This window comes from Photinus pyralis, unplaced genomic scaffold (genome assembly GCF_008802855.1).
Source record: "Photinus pyralis isolate 1611_PpyrPB1 unplaced genomic scaffold, Ppyr1.3 Ppyr1.4_LG5, whole genome shotgun sequence".
Taxonomy (NCBI): Eukaryota; Metazoa; Arthropoda; class Insecta; order Coleoptera; family Lampyridae; genus Photinus; species Photinus pyralis.
In genome coordinates this window covers 5,114,137-5,136,429 of record NW_022170596.1, presented here as the reverse complement: position 1 = coordinate 5,136,429, position 22,293 = coordinate 5,114,137, and the positions used below count along the sequence as shown (strand labels likewise).

Genomic DNA, 22,293 nt, shown 5'->3' with positions numbered 1-22,293 from the left:
TGGCCACTTGAATGATTTCACTGCCAACTCAAATCAGCGCTCACGTGCCCCCCAGTGCGTTCTGGTTCAAAGTACTCCGTATCGTTCTGCTTGGAAACTGTAGCATTTTCACGGAGAACTTTCGAGCTTCCTCAGCGGAGTTTGTTTACAGTTACACACTTCGAAGGCAAACTTTGTAACGATTTAGAAACTTAAATTGCAATTGAAATAATGAAATTGGATAAGTTCGAATCAGCTATAATATAAAGTGATACATTACCAATGTTCAAAGAAACACAATTAAATTAAAGACATTTACTGATTTTAAAATAAAATTAACATTGTCGAGTTGGAAATCTTTTAGGTGTTAAATGACCCCCATATAACTTCGTGCCCCCATCATGCTTGCGTGCATCCAAATCAATGCAGTCATAGCGGTTAAAATGACGAGAACACAACCTTGTTTTTACATCATCGAATTCCGATAGTTCACATGCTTGCAGTCACCGATTCTTGTTGCTTTTTTCACTTGGGAATCTAATAACAAGTATGGCATAAATTAATTGATTGCAGATAATTGCATTGTAACTTACTTGTGCCATGAAACCGAAGAATCCACTTTCCCACAAGTACCTGCATTTCTTTATTTCTAAGTAATGAACACACTAAAATTGCCAAACATTAGGTATTCCTTTACAATTAATGTGTATCACTTACGTATACTGATTTATATAACTACGAAAGGCTTCTTTACTATTAAAATTAAACAAAAGTTCAATAACTCATAAACAAAACAAACAATTTAACCTCAATCCGTTATGTCAAACTGGAGTAAATTCTTGGTAAATAACACTACATAATAACAGGCAAGCGCATTAGCGCCTAGTTCCCAACTAATGACAGAAGTATATTTCCATCCACTAACGTTGGCGATAGGCGTGTCCACTCGTTTATCCATATACTTCTCTTATATATATGACTTTACCCCATATATATTCATATATATGCTTTACCCCTCTTATATATATGGTTATACCCATATAAATAAGAGAAGTATATGGATAAACGAGTGGACACGCCTATCGCCAACGTTAGTGGATGGAAATATACTTCTGTCATTAGTTGGGAACTAGGCGCTAATGCGCTTGCCTGTTATTATGTAGTGTTATTTACCAAGCATTTACTCCAGTTTGACATAACGGATTGAGGTTAAATTGTTTGTTTTGTTTATGAGTTATTGAACTTTTGTTTAATTTTAATTTTAATAGTAAAGAAGCCTTTCGTAGTTATATAAATCAGTATACGTAAGTGATACACAATAATTGTAAAGGAATACCTAATGTTTGGCAATTTTAGTGTGTTCATTACTTAGAAATAAAGAAATGCAGGTACTTGTGGGAAAGTGGATTCTTCGGTTTCATGGCACAAGTAAGTTACAATGCAATTATCTGCAATCAATTCATTTATGCCATACTTGTTATTAGATTCCCAAGTGAAAAAAGCAACAAGAATCGGTGACTGCAAGCATGTGAACTATCGGAATTCGATGATGTAAAAACAAGGTTGTGTTCGCGTCATTTTAACCGCTATGACTGCATTGATTTGGATGCACGCAAGCATGATGGGGGCACGAAGTTATATGGGGGTCACTTAACACCTAAAAGATTTCCAACTCGACAATGTTAATTTTATTTTAAAATCAGTAAATGTCTTTAATTTAATTGTGTTTCTTTGAACATTGGTAATGTATCACTTTATATTATAGCTGATGCGAACTTATCCAATTTCATGTTATATTCAAGATATAATCCCTATAGGTATATCATTTCAATTGCAATTTAAGTTTCTAAATCGTTACAAAGTTGGCCTTCGAAGTTGAAGGGTGTAACCGTAAACAAACTCCGCTGAGGAAGCTCGAAAGTTCTCCGTGAAAATGCTACAGTTTCCAAGCAGAACGATACGGAGTACCTTGAACCAGAACGCACTGGGTGGCACGTGAGCGCTGATTTGAGTTGGCAGTGAAATCATTCAAGTAGGCCATTGACTGCAGGTCCCGAATCCTTGTGTGTCGAAAACAATGTTGAGGGCACAAAAAAGGGAAGATTCAAATTGTCGTCGCTGATCGGTGAAGATGCTAGTAGGGGAATCGAAGCGATATAGTCAACAGGTAAGAAACGCTTCGGCGGCGATTGGTCTTGGGAGGGTGGGCCTCGGCCAGCTAGTATACTTATCTAAAGACATCACAGGATCAGACAATAGTGATAGGAGTCGGCAGGTGGAATGGGGCCAATGTGGTGAATATGAACCTGCATGAAGCGAATAGAAGTCTGGGTGAAGTTTCCGAATGGTGCGTGGTTGTGTTTACATATGGTAATTGCACACAATAATGGTTTAATAAAATTTTAACCCTATTTTCGAGTTATAGGTTATGAAATTTGAAATTGGCGCTACTTAAAAGTAGGCGGAGAGAAGTAAATATTTACTTGGGGAGTTTGCGCATAAATACAGAGTTGAGGACTAAGGAATAGGGCAGCTCTCTTTTATGGCGAACAATTTGCACATTGCAATCATAGGCGGTTATCCATATACTTCTCTTATATATATGACCACCACGTTGACAACATTCAACTTGAGCTATGCGCGGTCTAGGTATAACAAGTCTCTGGTATAAGTGGTTATGATGCGAACGTTTGAATTTTTGACCCAGGGAAAAAAGTTGATTGATTTTGATTTTGCTCGAAAGTTGTAAGTAACACAAACTATACAATTGTAACCCCCGCAGGATCTCCACCCCTGAGCAATTTCAAGGGCAGATATGGACTTGGCGACTGCGAAAACCCCAGCAATTTCTTGGTACGGTTAATTTTTCACTCCATTGTATGCCTTCAATTGGCACCCCCGTAAAGCGAGCCTTGTGGATCCCTGGTCTATTTCGGGGGCAGATATGGATTCCGCGACCGCGAAAACTGCTACTTTATTTAGACATCTTATATAACCATAGGTTAAGTTACCTACGCAATAGGGTTCTATTTTTCTCCTGCTCAGCAGACAACTCGGAAAATGTATCACATCGGGAAGAACAGTTTCCTTTCCTCATTGTACTTTTTTACGAACATTCTGCAAATGGGGAATATTTATATACCACGACAACTACTAATGAAAATGTTTAAACATTTAATAGTCTTTAAAAATATGATATGTAACATTATCATTGTTATTTGACTAACTATAGCTACAGTTTAGAACCTATAGCATAATATTTAAACGAGGTAGACACACAAACAATATTATCACAACTAATAAATATAACGACAACTAATTTTATTAAGATTTCATTGCTGTAAATTACTAAATTATTGCATGCTAAAATGTACTTGGCACAAAAAGTTGATTTTCAGCTATTCTATTCCGTCTCTGTATCATAATCAAACTCTTCAATTATATTTGTGAATGATGGGCGCGATCTTAGGAACTTCTTAACTTCGTCATCCACTTGCGTGCTGTTAAGTATGTCGAGTGAAGTCATGCCCAATTTTGTTAATTTGGGATAAACTACTTTTGAGGCCTTCCAACAGAGTACGTTCCTATTAATATTATTCATCAGCGCCTCCGCTTTAGGGAATAAGCTTGCCAAAGTACTACAATACATGAAGTTAACTAGTGGTGAATAACAGTGAACGTACCTAAAAATTGGTGTACATATGTCGGTAGCGAACTGTATTTGTAAATCTGGAATGCACGCCTCGTCCCTGTTCATACCGGCAGCGGGAGTTTTACCCATAGACTTTTCTAAATCTCCTTGTTTAAAGAATTCGTTGTATAGTTGTAATGCTACGATTCTTATTGCTTCCCAAGGCTACAATATGGAAATATACACGTTTCAAGATCTCAATGTAGTTTAAACGTCTATACGTATGTATAAAAATAAAAAATAATGGCGCCCTACCTTTACTTGGTCAGACAAATCACAACATGTCATTAACAGACACATAAATGCGTACTTTTGATCTGGATTAGTTTTATCGAAACCATTCTGAAACCACTGAATGATAACAACATTTAAAGTTGGTAAACATACACACCTCCACCATGTCTTTGTGTATTTCAAACAAATTGAAATGGTGCGCTAAGTCGGTAGCTAAAATATATTTCTTGAATAAATCTAGAAAATGTAAGTAATCTTCGTGCGATAATCCTTCCACAAAGTTGCAATCCTAAAAATATAACCAGTAATGCACTGTTAAGGCTAAACCAAAATGAACTGTAACTCAAAAATGGCATGATATATAGACAATGCAAGATGTTAGTTCTAATTACACTACCTTTTGCGGAAGGAAGGTTTGTTTTTATTATTTATTACGAAAAATCATGAAAAAGTACCTTGACTTATTTGGCCGATTCCATGTAATCGCAGCATTTTATTTTCACCTGTAGATGTTGGTAGGTGTATAATTAGTGCTCAGGGATAACTTATAATATCGTTGTAGTATAGAGACAAAATAAATATTTTAAACATTTTATACATTAGGCCAGCAGGAATCAGCGCCATCTAGGAAAATTATGGGTAAATGTCTCATGAGCATTTGGTAAGGAGTGGTAGAGACAAACCCAAATAATGATCACCATCTGAATCGCAAGACGCATCTAGTTTTCCCAACGCCTTTCTTTATGATGTCAACTTTATTTTTTCTTATGGACACCATTTTGGATTTTCACATTTCACATTACGTTTTTTTTCTCTTTACAAGGATCTATGATACATGGTGGTTCAGTATTACATTTTTCCTATAAATACAATTTTTCATTTTTTGCAAAGAGTGCTATGAACAAACAGTCAGGATCACTTTCCAGTAAAAACTCCTTGCTCATGCAAAAAGCAATATGGCGGTTTTTAGACCAACCTGGCGTATTCTCTGTCTAAAATGCCCGATTCAAGGGTCTGGATCCACGTTTTTGGGGTCCAGGAACACGATAGAAGGGTCAAAAATGAGACCGGAAGTGAAATATTTGGGTCAAAATGGTGCTACTATTTTCCTCCTTTTTTCAGAATGCTCTGAATTTTAAGATTCTGGTATGCGGATATAGGATTTTGGGGCCAAGGAACACAATGGAATGGAAATTCCTCTACTATGCGACCTAGTTGTCCTACATTGATATTTGGTCGTATTTGCTCTTTTAACTTCTTTTCAGATACCTTCTGCTTTTATCTTTTCGCGCTGCGCAATTTCTTTTCAGTTACTCTGAGGTTTTGAACTTCAAGGCTTTCACGAAAATGATATCAACAGCAACTTATGTTACTACAAACCACACTGGTTAACGAAGTAACATTTAGTTTTATATTTTTGAGTTACAGTTCAGAAAGTATTTTAGAACTAAAGTAAAAAAGCGTTATAACAGTCGCACACCCATGCTCCCATTTTATTAACATGCAAACGAGTATACGAGTACAGAATACCTACTACATTATTCCAACACTAATAGGCATGTCTGGGGATGACTAAAAAAATACATATCCATATCTATATCAAATATAGTAGATCGATCAAGAAATCCTGAAGTGCGTCACTCAAAAATTAACATCATGTAACTTCCTCTTTAAGGGTTGTAATGTATAAGTACACGTCCTGGAGCCTCAATTTCCATTTTTTATCTAGAAGTCATCGATAGATGTACAATTTAATAATAACAGACCGCCTTTGACAAAGGTCGGGTCGGTCTGGAAGGTGTCAGTATTCTGCCAGGTAACTACCTTGGGTGGTATCGGTGCTAGTCACAGCAAATTTTTTTGCATACATAATTGCTACACTCTGTACACAATGGCCATTGGAAGAATTAATTACATTAATACAAGTGAATACAAAAATCTGAGGAACAATACATTAGACACACTCAGAAAATGAGTAGGAAGTTCATGCACTTTTACTTGAGACACGTATAAAAGCTTTGAGCTGGATCTCAATTTTTAGGTTTAGTGCATTTACCCACATTTTGAGCATCTTAACGAGAGAGAATGGATACGCAACAAGTCTAGAACTGAATCCCCAGGGGCAATCAACTACAGGGCCAAATTTGGTGCATTCAAAGGCTAGAGCCCTAGACATACCTAAATCCAGTGCTGGTCTTCCAAGTTGAGAAATGAGAAATTAGCTCACCTGTAACAAGCCTCTTTTGCCCTGTAACAAGCCTCTTTTGCAAACACATATGGTTTTGCAAAAATGCATATTCACATCTTTTAATTAATGCCATACAAACATTTAATAATCTAGCCATTTGGAAGAGAATAGTATGTTCCTCTTTTAAGCCATAATGAACTGTATATTGAAAATCAATCGGGTGCCACTTTTAGATAATTATGGAACACAATGCTTCTCATTTGTGTTGAGAAAATAATAAGACAACAACAACAACAACAAGAACCACACTAATTCGAATTTCAATGCTTTTGTTTCCCAAACTTTTAAGCAACCTGTACAGTTTGAATATTTAAATAAAAACATTGAAACTCTGAAACAAAAAACGGCGGTGCAAACAAGCGAAATAAATCATGTGCTCAATCCACTCTTAATGCGAGATAAATTCTGAGCACACTTACGTCTGTGTTTAAGATATGCAGCGATTGCGAAAGATGATGATGTTCCATGACGGATCCTTCACTGGAATATAAATTTGCAAGAACGCTACCAGATTCGCTTTGAAAGGAGTTTGTGGTTCCTCTGTGATCGATATCGTGACATGTACAAGAAACAAGAAATGCCATGGCTTCTAAAGGCCTGGAACAAACAAATCCTTTCTTGAAAGTGTGCCACTTGGTAACTATTTTGGAATCTTGAAACCACTAGAAATTTGAAGAAGTATTTGTTTTATCTCGACTTGCCACGGTTTAGGGCAAAAATGTCATCAATTATTCTCAAATTCAAAATTTGTTCTTTATTGCAAATAAATGTTACAAAGTATCTTTGGATATCAAAGACAGTGCAACAATAATTTTTTAAGACTGCTATTGATCACCGCCCTGCAAAATCGTATATTAAACATACTACTGCGATAGCACGCATAATTTTAGTTTTATGTAACGTAAAAATATTTAAAATAGGCAGTTTTTACCTTTTTTCTATCCCACATGGGTAGTAAGGATATGATAACATCGTAAAAAGTCAAACTTTTCGTTTTCATCCTATAAAAGTGGCACAGGGCCACGAAACCGCAACTCTTTCATCTTTAAATACAGCTAAGATACACTGCAGTCCCAACCAAAATAGGACACCCAGTACATCATATTTAGGAACACACATTAAAAAAGTCAGTGGTGTAGACGGTTATCTGAGCGATTCGGGAATTAAAATTTATACCGAAAGCCGTTACAAGGTCATCCAAGTTACTCAGTTTTGACAAGATAATATTTATCAATATTTAACCTAAAGACATTAATATAGATAAAAACTAGTAAAAATAAAATGTTAAAATCCGTTAATAAATGGCAGAAATATATTATTTAAGTTTACGTATTCAGTGCGCAACACAGTAGTGGTCTGTACAGGGTGGTTTAAATTCGTGTCTCACCATTGGAATCTCCGTAGCGATGAGAGATACAGTGTAGGTTAAATGGGGGCAAAGTTGCCCCTTTTTGTGACTAAAAAAAACATTTGGAATTTTTTAAAAACTGAAATATCACCAAAGCACTGAAAATGTCAAATTCCGTTTTCATTTTCCCTAGCTTAAACGGTCGGAAATGGACGGTTCCTGTTACCACCTTCTATGGGCACTTTATTTTGGAGAACGTGAATCTGTTATTAACAATTCCATAATACGCCAGGTGTAGAAGTTACAGGGTACTACTTTCTTATTTCTTATGGGCGCCATATTGGATTTTTACAGAATCAGATAGAGAACAAAAAAATTCATGAACTGTCACACTTTATACTTTTAAATAAATTTACAAGAAAAATTTCCAAATCAAATGTTTTATGTACATTCATTTCTCGACAAAACATCCACGCGTAACTAGATCTTGCCGAATCCACATGGCATGGCATTCCAATGAATTTCTTTTGTTTGTCCTCTATCTCATTCTGTAAAAATCTGATATGGCGTCTATAAGAAATAAGCAAGTAGTAGTCTGTAGCTTCTACATCTAACATGTTATGGATATTCTAATACCAAATTCAGGTTCTCCGAAACAAAGTGTACATAGAAGCTGGTAACGGGAACCGTCCATTTTCGACCATTTTAGCTAGGGAAAACGAAATGCGTTTTTTAGCCACAAAAAGGAGCAACTTCGCCTATTTATCCTACAGTATATCTCTCACTGTTACAGAGATTCCAATGGTGAGTCACGAATTTGAACCACCCTGTACTGCATGTGATGTAATTTGACCTGATTGAAAGCGACCGTTACGGTGGTAACGGCCGCGGCGCACCAATGACCAACCGTACACGTACTAAGCGAACGAATAGGCATCGTATGCGAATAGGTGAAGTGACGTCACACGCTGAAACGAAATTATTTGTATTGTAACTTTTTCATTTGTGGAGATATTTTAATTATTCTTTCGCATTTTTGTTTCAATTCAACAAAAAACTGGAAACTTCTTAATTGAAGTTGAAGAATAATGTTAGTTTGTTCGTGATTTCACTCGTGTTTTAATATTTGAAATTTGCAGTGAAGTTATGAACGTATTCAGCGAAAGAAGAACAAATGTTTTATATAATATGAAATAAGTGACATTGTTTTTCTACTTTCTTCAGTGTTATTTGATGAACATTAAATTTGGTTCAGACTTCAGGGTAGATTAAACTTAGTTGTAGGCAATTTTGGAGAAAGTTGGGGGGTTCAATTCATTATTCAGGTTTTTGCAATTGTGAAAAAAAATTTTGCTACATGTGTTTACGAACTCAGTGAATTTTGATTTTCATGTTTTCAGAGGATAACAGTTTCATTTATTTTGATAGTAACTGTGTGACATTTACACTTTTTTGTTACATAGTATCATAATTTTTACTAAGGTGGAGGAAAACTTACTGATATGCACAGGATATTTAGGGAAACGACAGTGCAAACAAGCGGTTCTTTTACAGTGTCCCTCGAATCACATTTAGATTAAAAACAATCTTACAATTTATTTCTTGCACTGTTCTCAATCTGAGACCTCAAGTTTCAAACTGAAAACTTCAAAACTCTCTCACGTTAAATTTGTCTTTACAAAGGCTTTTGAATTGAAATATTGAAATTAGTATCGAGAAAAATTTAGTGAAAAAAGCATGCATTTTATATATTTACACTATAATTAGAGAAAGAAATCATTGTTAATAATCAAAAATAAAATAGCCCAAAAATTACTTACGTCAAATACCCTTCTTCGATCAAGTTCAATTGCTTGATGAGAACGTATCCGAAATGTGTGACGGAAAAAGCGTGCATCCAATTGTGATAGGGCGGGTCTCGGTAGCCCTTCTTCACGTACAGCATAAATTTGACCAAGACATCTCTTTTGATGCGCAATGTATTGAAGAAATTCAAATCTTCAAACATTTTTATGATATGACACGGTGTTTCGGACACCCTGATTCGTTTTGGCATGAAGTTAAAGCTGTCGTAATTTAAATACGAATGCCGGTTTGTGCAGAGAAGAACTTTTGATACTTCCTCTTGCGGTACCTAAAGAATAATAAAATCAAAATTGAAACGCTTCTAAGTCGATTGATTATTAGTAACAGTACCTTAAATGCATGGGTATAATTATAATTTATCTTACTGCGTACAAGAAACTGAAGCTCCTGATTTTTTTATCGAAATGTCAGTGATGCATTCACGACGTGGGAGAGGGCGAGAGGTCGTATGGAAAACTAAGCACCAGCTGAGGAAATTCAAGCAGCAATATCAATTAAATATGTTTTCTTTTTGTTAAATTTAACGGGATTCCTGTATCCCTCGCGTCCCAATTAATTTAAATTTAATTTAATAGTATGTATGTGTAAATGATTTAAATTGTTAAAGCTGGTCAGGGGACAAGTGTGCCCTCAATGCGGCCCATCCCCTACCCCCACGTATGCATTTAAGCAGAATGTACAACAAATAAACCATTCGAGAAAAATAATCGGGGTACTAGAATTAACCTACTGAAATAGTACATTATATACCAAGGTAGAGAAGTCTAGTATTATAGCCTGAGCACCAAGATTACATTTCGAGGTGACTAATATTTATGTGGCGCCTCAATGGCGGCTGCTGGCGCCCCGATGTCTGGGACACTCGCTACAATACAAGTTCGATTAAATTACAATGACTTAAGGTTTTTTCTTACTATTCAACTGACCTGAATACAAAATACAACAAATATGATTTACAGGAATTAACGATAGCAACATCTATGGAATGTCAACTCAGGTACAGTCTGTTCTGCTAGTATTATCCCAAAAGGTTGACCACGAAAATCCTAGACCTCGTAACGGAATGTTGCAGCTATGCCTCCTATTGAATTTCTTTTAATACCGCCGCCTCGCCTCGCCCCGCCCTTTTATTATGGCAAAGTGATCAAAACTCAAAAGGTCATTTCCGAAGGGTAGTAAGGCGAGGCAAAAAGTCGGAGCTATGTCCCTTACTGTATTCCTTTTTAGCGCATTTCCACAAAAATAAAAAACAATGCGCTATTGTGGCCACTTTATTCGTCCGTCCGTCCGCTCGTTCGTTGAGACGCTACTACTATCTTAAGAGTTATTGTTTTACTTTTTTGCTATTTGGTTCGTTATGGTGTCGAGGCTTGCACCAAGGAAGGAATTTTTTCTGCGTTTATTGCTAAAAAAAGTTTTGTAAAAAACCAACAAACCGTTTTTTAAATGTTCCACAATTTTGCCGTTTATTAGCGGACCTAGAGATCGTTTATAATTTTGTATTGCTGTCTGCCGTCTATCTGTCCCTCTAACTGTCCGTGTGAACGATAACTTTGTTTAGAAATGCCCGATCGCTTTTACATCTCCGTTAGTTATGAACTGAATTGCATGAAATTCAAATAATAATAATATCCGTTTATTGAAAAAAACAGTGAACAAAAAAGCAGGTGCAGTAAAAAAGAAAGAAAAAAGACATAGAGGAAATGCTCACCGTTAAGTTCAAAAGGGCGAAGTTCAGATTGGTAGTTAAAAACTCTACCATCTGTTCTTCCACTTAACCCTTGCTTATTTAAACGAAGTTCCTAGTCAGCCAATGATCGATATCACTTATGTGTATGAGATTAAAACTAAAAAAAGAAAAGGGCTTAGAGAGACCTATGTTGTTTTTCTAGCAGTGACATCCGCATATATTTTTTAAAATTTTTCATTGTAGAGGATTTTATATGAGATGAGAGTGAGTTATATATCTTCGGGACGTAATAGCTAAAAGATCTTTTAAATAAAGTTGTTTTATAAATTGGGATTTAGATGAACATTCTACTTCTTGTATTTAAATTATGAATATTAGTTCTAAATTTGATTCTATCATGGAGATACCCAGGAGTTTTGTTACAAATGATTCTATGGATAAAACAAGCTGTATGATAATTTCTCAAATTAGACATATTTAACCATTTAATGTCATTTAGTTTGTGTGATATTCGGTGAAATTTTCTTATTCCAAATATAAGTTGTAGGCAAGAATTCTGCATACGCTGGATTCTTCCACTGTCTACCGCATCCAAACATGGGCCGTATATATTATCACAATAACTAAATTGTGATAGTACTAATGACTCACAAAGCATGATTTTGAAACTGCGATTTAATATTAGTCTATTGTTATACAGAGTTTTTAAATTTAAGTAGGCTTTGCGAAGAAGTTCCTAGACATGCTTCTTAAATCTTAAATCAGTGTCCAATATTAATCCCAGGTTTTTAGCGTTATCGACAAGCGGTAGGGGCGTATCTTTAATCTTTATTTTTATTTCAGGAATTATAAGTTTGCGAATTTTTGCTCTACGAAATAACTTCACGTAGAACATTTTTGTGCATTAATTTTCAGCCCATGTCTTTCTGATATTTCCACCAAGTCCTGCACATCTTCATTAATATTAGATACATCATTTTGAGTTTCATGTGGTAAGAATTCATGTAATAATTGGGTGTCATCTGCATATAAATGATATGTACAATATTTGATGGAGTTTATAATATCAAATGTGTAAATTATATATAGAAGGGGCCCTAAGACAGAACCTTGAGGTACACCAACTGTCACTGGTAGCGCGTGAGAAATTTCACGTTCAAGGGTAACGCATTGGAAGCGTGACGATATATAATTCCTAATTAAATTTGTAGCCATCGTACCAAAACCTATATGCTCAAGAATCGCCAGGAGTACATTGTGAGAAATTGTATCAAAGGCCTTTGAGTAGTCCGTAAGCACTAGAACGGCAAGTTTATTTTTATCTATGGCCGACATGATGGTATCCGTCACATGTGCAAGCGCCGTATTGCAACTGTAACCCGCTCTAAATCCCGATTGCATTTGTGGAAGTACACATTCGTGATCTACATAGTGTCTAATTTGAACAACCATGGTTTTCTCTAAAACTTTCGAGAGACAGGGCAAAATACTTATAGGCCTTAGGTCTTTCAATTCTTTCGGACTACTTACCTTAGCTAGTGGGGTAATTTTAGCAATTTTCCACACGCTTGGAAAGGTGCCTTCGCTAAGGCAATAATTTATTATGTGAGTAATAGGTAGTGCCAAGTACGGTAAACATAACTTCCACATATCTAGACTGATACCATCGTGCCCTAGTGAATTTGATTTTAAAGTCAGAAATGTTTTCAAAACGTCCGTTTCAGTGATTAAAGTAAACTTAAATTGAGTTGTAGGCGTTCTAGAACCACTATAGTGCGCAAAAAGTTTGCGTTCATCAAGCTTTACATTGTCGTCGGTGTTTGTGAAAAACTCATTAATTTTATTTACTTGACGAAGGTCTACAGGCACTTCGTTAGTTTTTAAAATACTGGTAATGCCTAATTTTTTCAATTTATATTCATATTCAATATGGGCATAGCTTTAGCCATATAATACGCAATGTCAAAAGTTGAGTCGAATCGATTCAAAATTCACAGTGCCTCTCGACCATTTATAAACCAAATTGCAAACTTTTTTATTTATGGAAGAATTTAAACGAAATTTGATACATAGGCACTTGGAATAAAGGAAAATCTAACGCCAGTTTCAAAATTTGGTTTTTTTAAACGAAATTTGATACATAGGCACTTGGAATAAAGGAAAATCTAACGCCAGTGTCAAAATTTGGTTTTGCGCATGCGCAGTGCCAACTTTCTTATTTATGGAAGCAAGACCTTATTTTTCTGTGTACAACCTATAAAAATTGTGCCAGGTTTGATTACAAAAAAAACTGAGAAAAAAATGTCAAAGCTAAAAAACTGAATTTTTTTTGTTGCAAAACTAAATTAATTTTAATTAGGAATTACAGTTATTAATGATATGTTGCCTTGTGTTGCGTCCCCAAACTAGAATAAAATATCCTTTCGTTTTTCCTTTAATGAAAATGCCTACGAGTAAAAAATAAGAGGAGAGATAACGGTGGTGGGAAATAGCATAACACGCGACGGAAGTCGTCATCAAATCACTTCCTTTGCGCTGGTCAGTTATGTTGACTTGACTTATCATAAAACAGAAGAGACGATGTCAGTTTTGTTTTATTACACCACTGCCAACAATGACGCGTTTCTCCCCACTCTTCTCGCACTTTTATAACTTCCTTTTTGTCCATTTCCGTCTCGTCCCCTTTTAATGCAAGGTTCTCTCCTTTTATTTACTCGTAGGAAAATACCCTGTACATAACCGTTTTTACTTGCCTGTATATATTCCTACTTGTTACGTGTGCGCGCATGAGCCGCAAAAGCGCAATATGTGTACTCGTCGCGCAGAATTCGTCACATTCTTCGACGAGAAGCCATCGACTCAACAACGTTGAGGATTCCCCGTTCATCAATGGCCGATTAGCTTTCGTCGTTCGCATATAGATCTTGATCGATCCACTACAAATCAAGATGTCGCCGTGCAGTTCGCAACATCGTTATTGTTAAGAAGCAAAACGTCAACAGCGCACATCATGAAGATTTCGTTGTAACAAAATCGTCATTGCAATATCGCATTCGTTGTTAATGGACATCGAAACAACACGTAAGTTCCTTTGTTTACATTATCCTTTCGTAACTTGCCATTTTCTAGTAGCGCGTCGTGCCTACGTCAACCATATTCAATAGAAATTCATTTACTTTGTATTTTTTATAATAAACACGTTTATTTTTGTGTCTATATTCTTTCATTCCCAGCATAAACAAGGCCGTGGAAGTAATTTATAATTACAGTCCACTTACAATTAAATTCTTTGTTATCGAAACCCCCTTGTACGGTACACCTTGTGACATGAAATAAAATAAAAAATCAATAGACAAACATCAGCAAAATGAAAAAAAAATATAATGCACGTGGTCACCCATCCAAGTACTAACCGCGCCCTACGTTGTTTAACTTCGGTGATCGGACAAGAACTGGTGTTTTCAACGTGCTATGGCTGTTGTATAGTATCTAATATTAGGCATACGGAAACGAAAATCAACGAGCCGGATTTTTAGCGCATTTTTGAAAAAATACGCTATTGTATTCGTTATGGCTGGCCGGCCGGCTGTCCGCGTGAGACCTCAACAATACAATAGCTAGAGAATTCAAATTTTCACTAAAAGCTTTCTGCTATAGTGTAGATGTGCAGGCACTAGTCTATTTTGAGTTAGATTACTTATGAGATCGATAATTGAAGAAAATAATTTCGATATGGGTTTCGGAGGTGCTATAATTTTACCGTTAGATAGCGCTACCAGTATAAAAACTTATTATTTACTTTGTGATTTGTTTTACAAAATAAAGACGTACCCTCAATTGAAATTAAATAAAATTAATTATTTAACACAGCCAAAATTACTCGTGAGATCGATAATTTTAAACTTCGCTAATAAAATACTGACCTGCATTACCAAAAATGCGCTTTAATCATGCATATGCTGATTTACAACTTGTTTCAAATAGTAACCCACTTATTAACGAGCCAAGTATTGGAGTGGTTACCCATTCAAATACGAGTTTTAACCGAGAGCATCGCTGCTTGACTGTATAAATGTAGACAATAAATGAATCATTAGTAATAAACATAAACAAAAGTAAAAAAAAAGCGCTAGAAGTCGTTAGACATAGACAACAACATGGAGTATCTAGCAAAGAATGTATCATTAAAATTACCTATTATCGCGATCTAATTAGAGGTAAAGGGGTAAACTTTGTTTTTTTCCAAGTATAACAATAGAATTCGAAATAAACAAAAATAAATACGGTTTACGGTGGTAACATATATACGATAGTTCTGATCAAAGCATTATTGCGAGACGAATTGGGGTGTAGCCGAGGGCGTATAGGGTCATTTCTTTGGGACTACCAGTTCCGCTAAAGTGTAGGGCAACTTAATTTTTTCAAATAGAAACTTGAATATTCTTATTCTACATCGGAAAATAATAAACTTTCGTGGGAAACGTTTTTGCCTAAACTTATTATTTTTTGAAGACACTCTTCTAAAAGCGTTATTTTCAGATTGAGCTAGGAAGCTGTTCTGAGAAAAATTTGGCAACTGGTTTTTACCTCAGTTTTTACTATAAAAACAATAAATTTTGACGAAGGGCCATCTTAGCTGGAGGTTACAGTGCAGACTTGAAAGTTGGAATAATGATAAATGATTATAACTGTATTCATTTTAAGAAGGTAGCGGTAGAAACCATAGGGAGGCTTTGACCTAGACTGTGATTGGTTAAAACACGAGTCAGTATTACAATGAAACATAAAACGAATAGTGAATTTTGTAAGGTGGTATTTTATATGGCCAACTAAACTGCCGAAGTGTCATTAGTTGTTATTGTCAAAGATTTATTTATGTTTGCAGTGCTGAGCATTTCTACTTTACAATAATTTGGTGCCGTTTTATATTTGACCTGTGTGTGTTTATCTTCAAACACAGCGCCATCTACTACCTTCTTATAATGAATGCAGTATAGTAACATGTATTACGCATAGGCGAAAACCAATCTAACATGGATATTTTATTCATATGGCTTATCTGTTGTACATTTTGCCTCTATGTCCCGGAATATAACACTGCTGTATACAATGGTATAAATGAGTAGCTTCAGTAGTCAACCAATTTTAAACCAGGATAGCCAGGTCAATGTAATTTAGTTCATCTCATATACGAAGTATGGCAATTTCTAACTATAAGAATCATGTTCCAGAAGTGGGGAGAAAAATTTTTCAGTTGAATGTGAAACATGAAATAAGACATCCATTTTTGTTCGTTACTTAATTGTCATACTCCGCAGGTGAATTAAAATGCTTTCCATTTTCAGCATTCTTGTGAACCAACCCGTAACTTAATTTTAAAGTAATGACAGTTTAATACGTTCGATTTCAAGGTCGTCCAATAACACTGAGTGCGCTTAAATTGTGGATAACCTGCCATCAATGTAGTTTTGTGAGAAAACTGTTAATACCACTTGGTTTCTGCCATTCTCGTTTATCACTGAGCGTCTGTCAAAGGCGACGGTGAAGGTGTGTCCTGATTTCTGAAAATTCAGTATCTACAATACGGCTTTTACATATGGTGAACTTTCTGTTCTGTTTCTACCGCTCCTTAATTTCCCGGTGTTTAATTTAAATTTTTACTCCCCGCACAGCTGTACTGCTCAACAACATGGGTAGACATGAACATCTGGTTACTATCTCTTCACTAAAACTGTCCTTATGCGACCCAATCACTGCTGCTATAATCAGCGTTTGCAATGGAGATTTCAACCATGATCCCAAGAATTGTATTTGACTTATTTTCATTACCGTTACCAGTGTTATGTTATTGTTTGACCGCAATTGCAGATTATGGAAATACACGACCATTTATTGCTTATCAGAACAAAAATGCCTAGGTATTCAAAATAATTCAGGGATAATGGAAATACCTATATGACATTTTCCAAATACAAGTTGGAAAGTAGGCCATTACCACTTCTAGTTCAGACTAAATGGATTGCTAAATAGATCGCTAGTTGCATGTGCTTAAGCAGATGGCGTGTAGTATACAATAGGGTTTTAATGATGGTAGTTTCAAACGCCCATAATTTAAAAGTATAATTTCATGTATTGATAGGGAGCCCATTAAAAATAAATATAAGTTTCCATTGTAACGTTTAGGTTAGTTTTCCTCTAGACGTTTTTAAATAACTTAAACCATTAAATATTTCCTATAGCTAATATATCCATTGTCAAAGAGGCTGTAATCTGTTCGATATTTCCCATGTCTTTTCTTTTATACTTACCCCATGGCACGAACCAACCCAATTTTACCATTTTTCGTTTCCAATGAAGATTATAATTTTTCGTTACAATTAATGGAATCTCACTTTATCTATTCGTTTGTAATTTCAGAACTGCTTTTTTTGATTTTATTGCATATTGATTATTATGCTGCCTTCTTCTCGCAGTTAACATTTGTTCCAACAGTGACTCTAGCTGAATCAAAGTCCATCCCGCATTAGCTATATTTTGTAATTTCAGTATTTTTTGTTAGTTCGTAAGGATCTGCATATGTACCGCTTTCTTTTGTTTTGCAGTTACGATGTAGATCCACATATTATAATCATTGTTTCATGATACCTTTTACAGTGAATGAATAATAAAAAACTCAATCTTACCTTCATGTGATATAACATCAGTTCATTGGATAATTTGCTACGATTCATTGCTTCTAACATTTTCTTGTACATTAAGCTTTGCATTATGGACAAACCGCAATAAATGCTAAAGGCGAGGGCAACTTCTTCATCGAAAAAGTCGAAGTCGCCGTCAATTTTGTTGCAAAGTTGAGCAACTCCAATTATACCCTTCTCATCTTTGATAGGAAAACATAAGATGTTCCGTGTTCGAAAACCCGTAGCCTCATCCATTCCTTTATAAAATAAGGGATGGCTATATGCGTCCTTGATATTTAGAAGCTTCCCAGTCAGCGCAACATGACCTGCCCAATGAAAGACATTAACCAAGCAAAAGTCAAAAATGCTTACCGGCAATGCCTTGATCCTTTGCTATTCTAACCTCGGTAGACACATGCTCGTGAATGACACCATCAAAAACTTTAGCAACCAGATGCAGATGTTCGGGATCTAGCAGAAACAAAGAACATCGTTCCGCATTCGTCAGCCTCCTTGCCTCCGCCATTATTTCCCTCAGAAGACCGTTCAAGTCGTCCAGATGCGAGTAGAATTTCCTAGACACGCGCAACAACGACTGACATTGCTTTTTAATTCTAGACTCCTCCTCCAATTTCGTGGTGTTATCGAGAATAGGCAAGCAAAATCTGTACGTCTCGCTAACAACCTTCGTTATGAATTCTTGCGTACATGGACTGTTAACGACGCAGATCAAGACGGAAACCGGATGCTCCCCTCCTCTCTTTAATTTCGACAGAATCGGAACGGTAACAACTTGTGCCGGATTTTGACTCGGTGCTAGTAAATCGACGAGGACCTGCTGCAACACGCTTTCGAATTCGTGAATCTCGTGGAGGGCGGAATGGCTTGTGTCCACAATTTGTTTCAGTATTCCACACGATATGGAATGGCAAAAGGGAGTATCAAGTACTTTCTCTCCGAGGACTTGTACAACTGCATCACGTGATAGGTAGTTTATGTTTATGATAAAAACCAATTCCGCCTTTGTCTCATTTTTAACCTAATAGAAATAAACAAATGGTTACGTCACAATAAAAAACTATACTTATGTTAGAAGAAATAAAAAATCCATCTAGTCCGGTCAAAATAGACAATTCAAATAATAAAAACTTCGACAGAGCTGAATTTTGGTAGAGACCTTGGGTAGACCAGTAGAAATAAAGTACTAAAAGTCCCCATAGATCCCATGTGTGCTAAAAGAAGTAATTCAGGGTCAAATGTAAAAATTTCCGGTTTCTTGGATTTTTCTCGACAACAGTAGGTTTTATTAAACATGTAGCTCAGACAAAAATTGAATGATCTACAAAAATGATCCTTATACTATTTTTTTTAAGAATCACCATTCCTAAGATATTGCCCTTTGAATGAGTTACATTCTACACATTTCCACACCGCCCGTGAGGTAGTATACTTGGCGCGTTTTTTAACGTGGTTTGCCCGGTAGGCTTACTCCACGATCTGTTATGTCGGATTTTTATGGGAAAATACTGTCTTTACGGCATGATGATTATTGATTTTGAAATTATTATATAGGTGATTTAAACTGTAGTTCTGATTCCTGTTAATATTTTAATTTGATTCGTACTCTTCAAATTCGACTTCAACAGTTATGTCTTCTTAGATTTCTTCTTCTCCTTCTTATTGATGAATGAAGCATCTTCATCCGCTTCATCGCCACAAAATAAGCTCTTTGGATACTTGCATCAATTAGAGTATTCATTCCATAACTAATAACTGTAAAGTCCCTGCCAGAGAGAGTGCGGTCTGCGATATTTGTATTCTGTATTGTACATGTACCTGTCAAACAGAGAGCGGTTCTACCTCTTCTTCGTAGGAAGAATTGATAGACATATTTTTTAATGTACTACACAAAAAACACCGTTACAAAATTTTAATTTAATAAGCTGGAGATATATTTTGAGTATTTTCAAAATGCGACCATCGCTGCCCACATCTTCTATTTGCGTTATGCGAATAGACCACGAACCATCGCCGCCAGCATATTAAATGCTTCTTGGTTAGAAATAGGCATTTTAGAAAAGATTACAAATTCAAAAAACTGCATTTTCTGACTGTAAACACAGCAGAATAATTTACAAATGATGGCTGTTATTATTTTATAATGCAGCGTGTTTCATTTGTTTAATTTCCCAAGGCCTACCTAAAAGTGTAGGGTCCTTTTCCAATCTTTCGCGCCATCGACAAATACCGGAAATACGTCAAATAAGATACAATTTAAGCATTTTTATTAATTCATTCATTCATCTCATTTTCCCAATATTTGAGGTTAGGAACGAGATTTTGAAAAACGGTTTTCTGGCCTCTTTGGGTGTTATTGGCTACTTTTTCATAAAGAAAAAGTCATCATTCCATTTGATTTTTTTAAGGATTTGGATCATAGTGTCAAAACTAGCTCTCTGGCGGAGAAGGATTCAACTAAATGAACTATATTTGGGTTGATTCTTGTTGCCCAAGGAATGCTCTTTTCAACGATACAAAATTTGTTACAATCGGTCAAACGGTTAAGAAGTTAAAGAAGGTTATTTCAAAAACAAATGAACGCCCCACACCATCTTTGTTTTTGAAATAACAGAGTTTTTGTTTTTACGAAAATGATGGATAAACTGGTTCTCTTTAAAAATGTGAAAAAAAATTTTTTAGTTTGTTATGCGAAATTTAAAGAAAATGCAATTTTAAAATTTAAGATGGCAGTTATGCCCTCTGGTCATTTTTTGAACTTGCAAATATTTTCCAGCGATTCTTCATGACCAATTTACCCAATAATTTCTTTACCCCTAAGTCATATGACGAACGGTTCTCGAGATATGGTCGAGGAACAGTCTTATTGGGTCACCTGGTACAAAATCAAAATACCTATCTCGCAAAACATAGCATTGTGGAGGGTGTAAGTATAATGTTGGACCTAAGGATTTCAGTTTATTTACTTAAACCAAGAAAATGTCATTTGCAGTTCATAAAATCACAAACCACCCTAACACTAATATATTCTTTGTGGTAACTTGTTAGGTGGTATATTCACCTCATAAAATGAGCAACAACACATCCAGTAGTAAAAATTTAAATATTTAAAAAGAGAAAATACTTACATAATTGTTGAGCTTTTTTTCCAACTCGATTGTACTAACATTAATGAGAGACTCCGTTAGTAGCAAAATTTTCCCTGGATCGCTAACTTCCAGTATGGGCTTATACTGCTTGTCCGAGTTTCCATTTTCAAATTTACGACAATAAGGCGGAACGGGCATTAGATTCGGCTTCGGCTTCCTCTCACGTTTGCAAGACGGCAACCCTTCATCCATTGCGATGAATTTTTCACGATTTAGTACTAGTAGTTGTTATAGTAAATTTTGAGAGCTTACACTAAAAGTTTCGCCAGATTAGATAAAACGATAAATAAATAAATATAACTTTACTTTGACTTTACACAGAAACCGCCAACTGTGATACTTATGGTCATGTTTGTTTTGCTCCTACTACTTCACTCATTTATTTTCCAATCTACTTCAGAAAGCAGGTTTATATTTTAAATGGTTTATCGTTTCACATTTCCTTTCGAAGTGATTACATTTTACTGCCCTACTTTATAATCCATGCACAATTCGCACCGCACCATCTACGATTAATTATTATGACATTTTTTTTCTTGTAATTAGGCATTTACTTTTTGAATATAAACTGTTTGATTATGACTTACCAACGTAATGTTTATTTATCGGTTTATCGTTTGTTACATAACCTTACAGGTAACAGTGAGTGCGAGTAAGATAAAAGATAGTAGATACCACAGAATCAATAGAATAGAGCCTGGGGCAGTAGAAAGGTTATTCCTTAGTGCCCCTTCACTCTAGGCGACTTTAGTATAGCGCTGTTAGTCGCCTGACGTCGAAACCTTTCACACTAGGCGGCTAATGGTCGTATGCACCGACAAAATTTAAGCGAGACTAAAAGCTTGAGCGTAACTTATAATCCATTCCATGGCAACGATTTTTGCGACAATGGTTGCTATGGATTTTAAACATACGGCCATCAGCAGCACAGAGTTGTATGTAGTAAATAGAGAGACAGTGTTTTTGCAAATAATTGACCACAATTGAATCTTGCGCAGGCCGTACGCGAGGGTGCACAATAACGGGATGGAATGGAGATATAGTGAGGAATCAACAGCGTACCTAAAGAAAACCACTAATTCGTCTTTCACGCACCGCGCATGTGTCACAACGGCTCGGCCGGGGAAACTTATATAGCGTTGAATCTAAGATCGCAACGGCAAGTTTCTAGTTGGCGTTCCAGTACGTTGGATAGGAAGGGAAACGCTTAGTAAGAGATATATATCATAAAAGTGACTACGATCTGTCTTATGGAGGTTGCACCTCTACCTGATTCCTTCACTTAACGCTATATAGGTATGTGGCCGCTGTATGAGGTTAATTTTCCAGGCGCAGGTAGGTACTTGTGATAATCCACCCTTATGGTTAGGCAACACACCTTTACATCTGA

At 35.9% G+C, this 22,293-nt stretch overlaps 1 protein-coding gene and 1 long non-coding RNA gene across 3 annotated transcripts; one reads left to right on the top strand and one right to left on the bottom strand.

The window, feature by feature from the left end:
• Positions 1 to 2,593: 2,593 nt before the first annotated feature.
• Positions 2,594 to 3,597, top strand: LOC116170465. The gene is made up of 2 exons (XR_004145243.1): positions 2,594 to 2,724; positions 2,762 to 3,597. It is a non-coding gene; the product is annotated as an uncharacterized LOC116170465 (long non-coding RNA).
• On the bottom strand, positions 3,137 to 21,679 carry LOC116170463 (cGMP-dependent 3',5'-cyclic phosphodiesterase-like). Of its 2 annotated transcripts, none has more exons than XM_031486891.1 (11): positions 21,458 to 21,679; positions 21,210 to 21,409; positions 20,883 to 21,156; positions 18,109 to 18,775; positions 17,740 to 18,062; positions 9,321 to 9,634; positions 6,572 to 6,749; positions 4,062 to 4,193; positions 3,926 to 4,012; positions 3,663 to 3,835; positions 3,137 to 3,617 (listed from the first exon to the last, which is right to left on the bottom strand). In XM_031486891.1, exons 3-11 carry the CDS (start codon positions 21,093 to 21,095, stop codon positions 3,383 to 3,385), a joined length of 2,322 nt encoding a protein of 773 aa, XP_031342751.1. In that variant the 5' UTR covers positions 21,096 to 21,156; positions 21,210 to 21,409; positions 21,458 to 21,679; the 3' UTR covers positions 3,137 to 3,382. The 2 variants fall into 2 exon arrangements, with proteins under 2 accessions (XP_031342751.1, XP_031342752.1); XM_031486892.1 differs by having other exon boundaries at positions 21,491 to 21,679.
• Positions 21,680 to 22,293: the final 614 nt, after the last annotated feature.

Excerpts from the sequence above, each read along its gene's own strand:
- LOC116170463 (XM_031486891.1), bottom strand. The coding sequence starts at position 21,095 with ATGGATGAAGGGTTGCCGTCTTGCAAACGTGAGAGGAAGCCGAAGCCG. Across the intron at positions 9,635-17,739 it reads TGATGTTATATCACATGAAG|GTACCGCAAGAGGAAGTATC; the intron begins GTAAGATTGAGT and ends ATTATTCTTTAG. Across the intron at positions 3,836-3,925 it reads ATTTGTCTGACCAAGTAAAG|CCTTGGGAAGCAATAAGAAT; the intron begins GTAGGGCGCCAT and ends TCCATATTGTAG.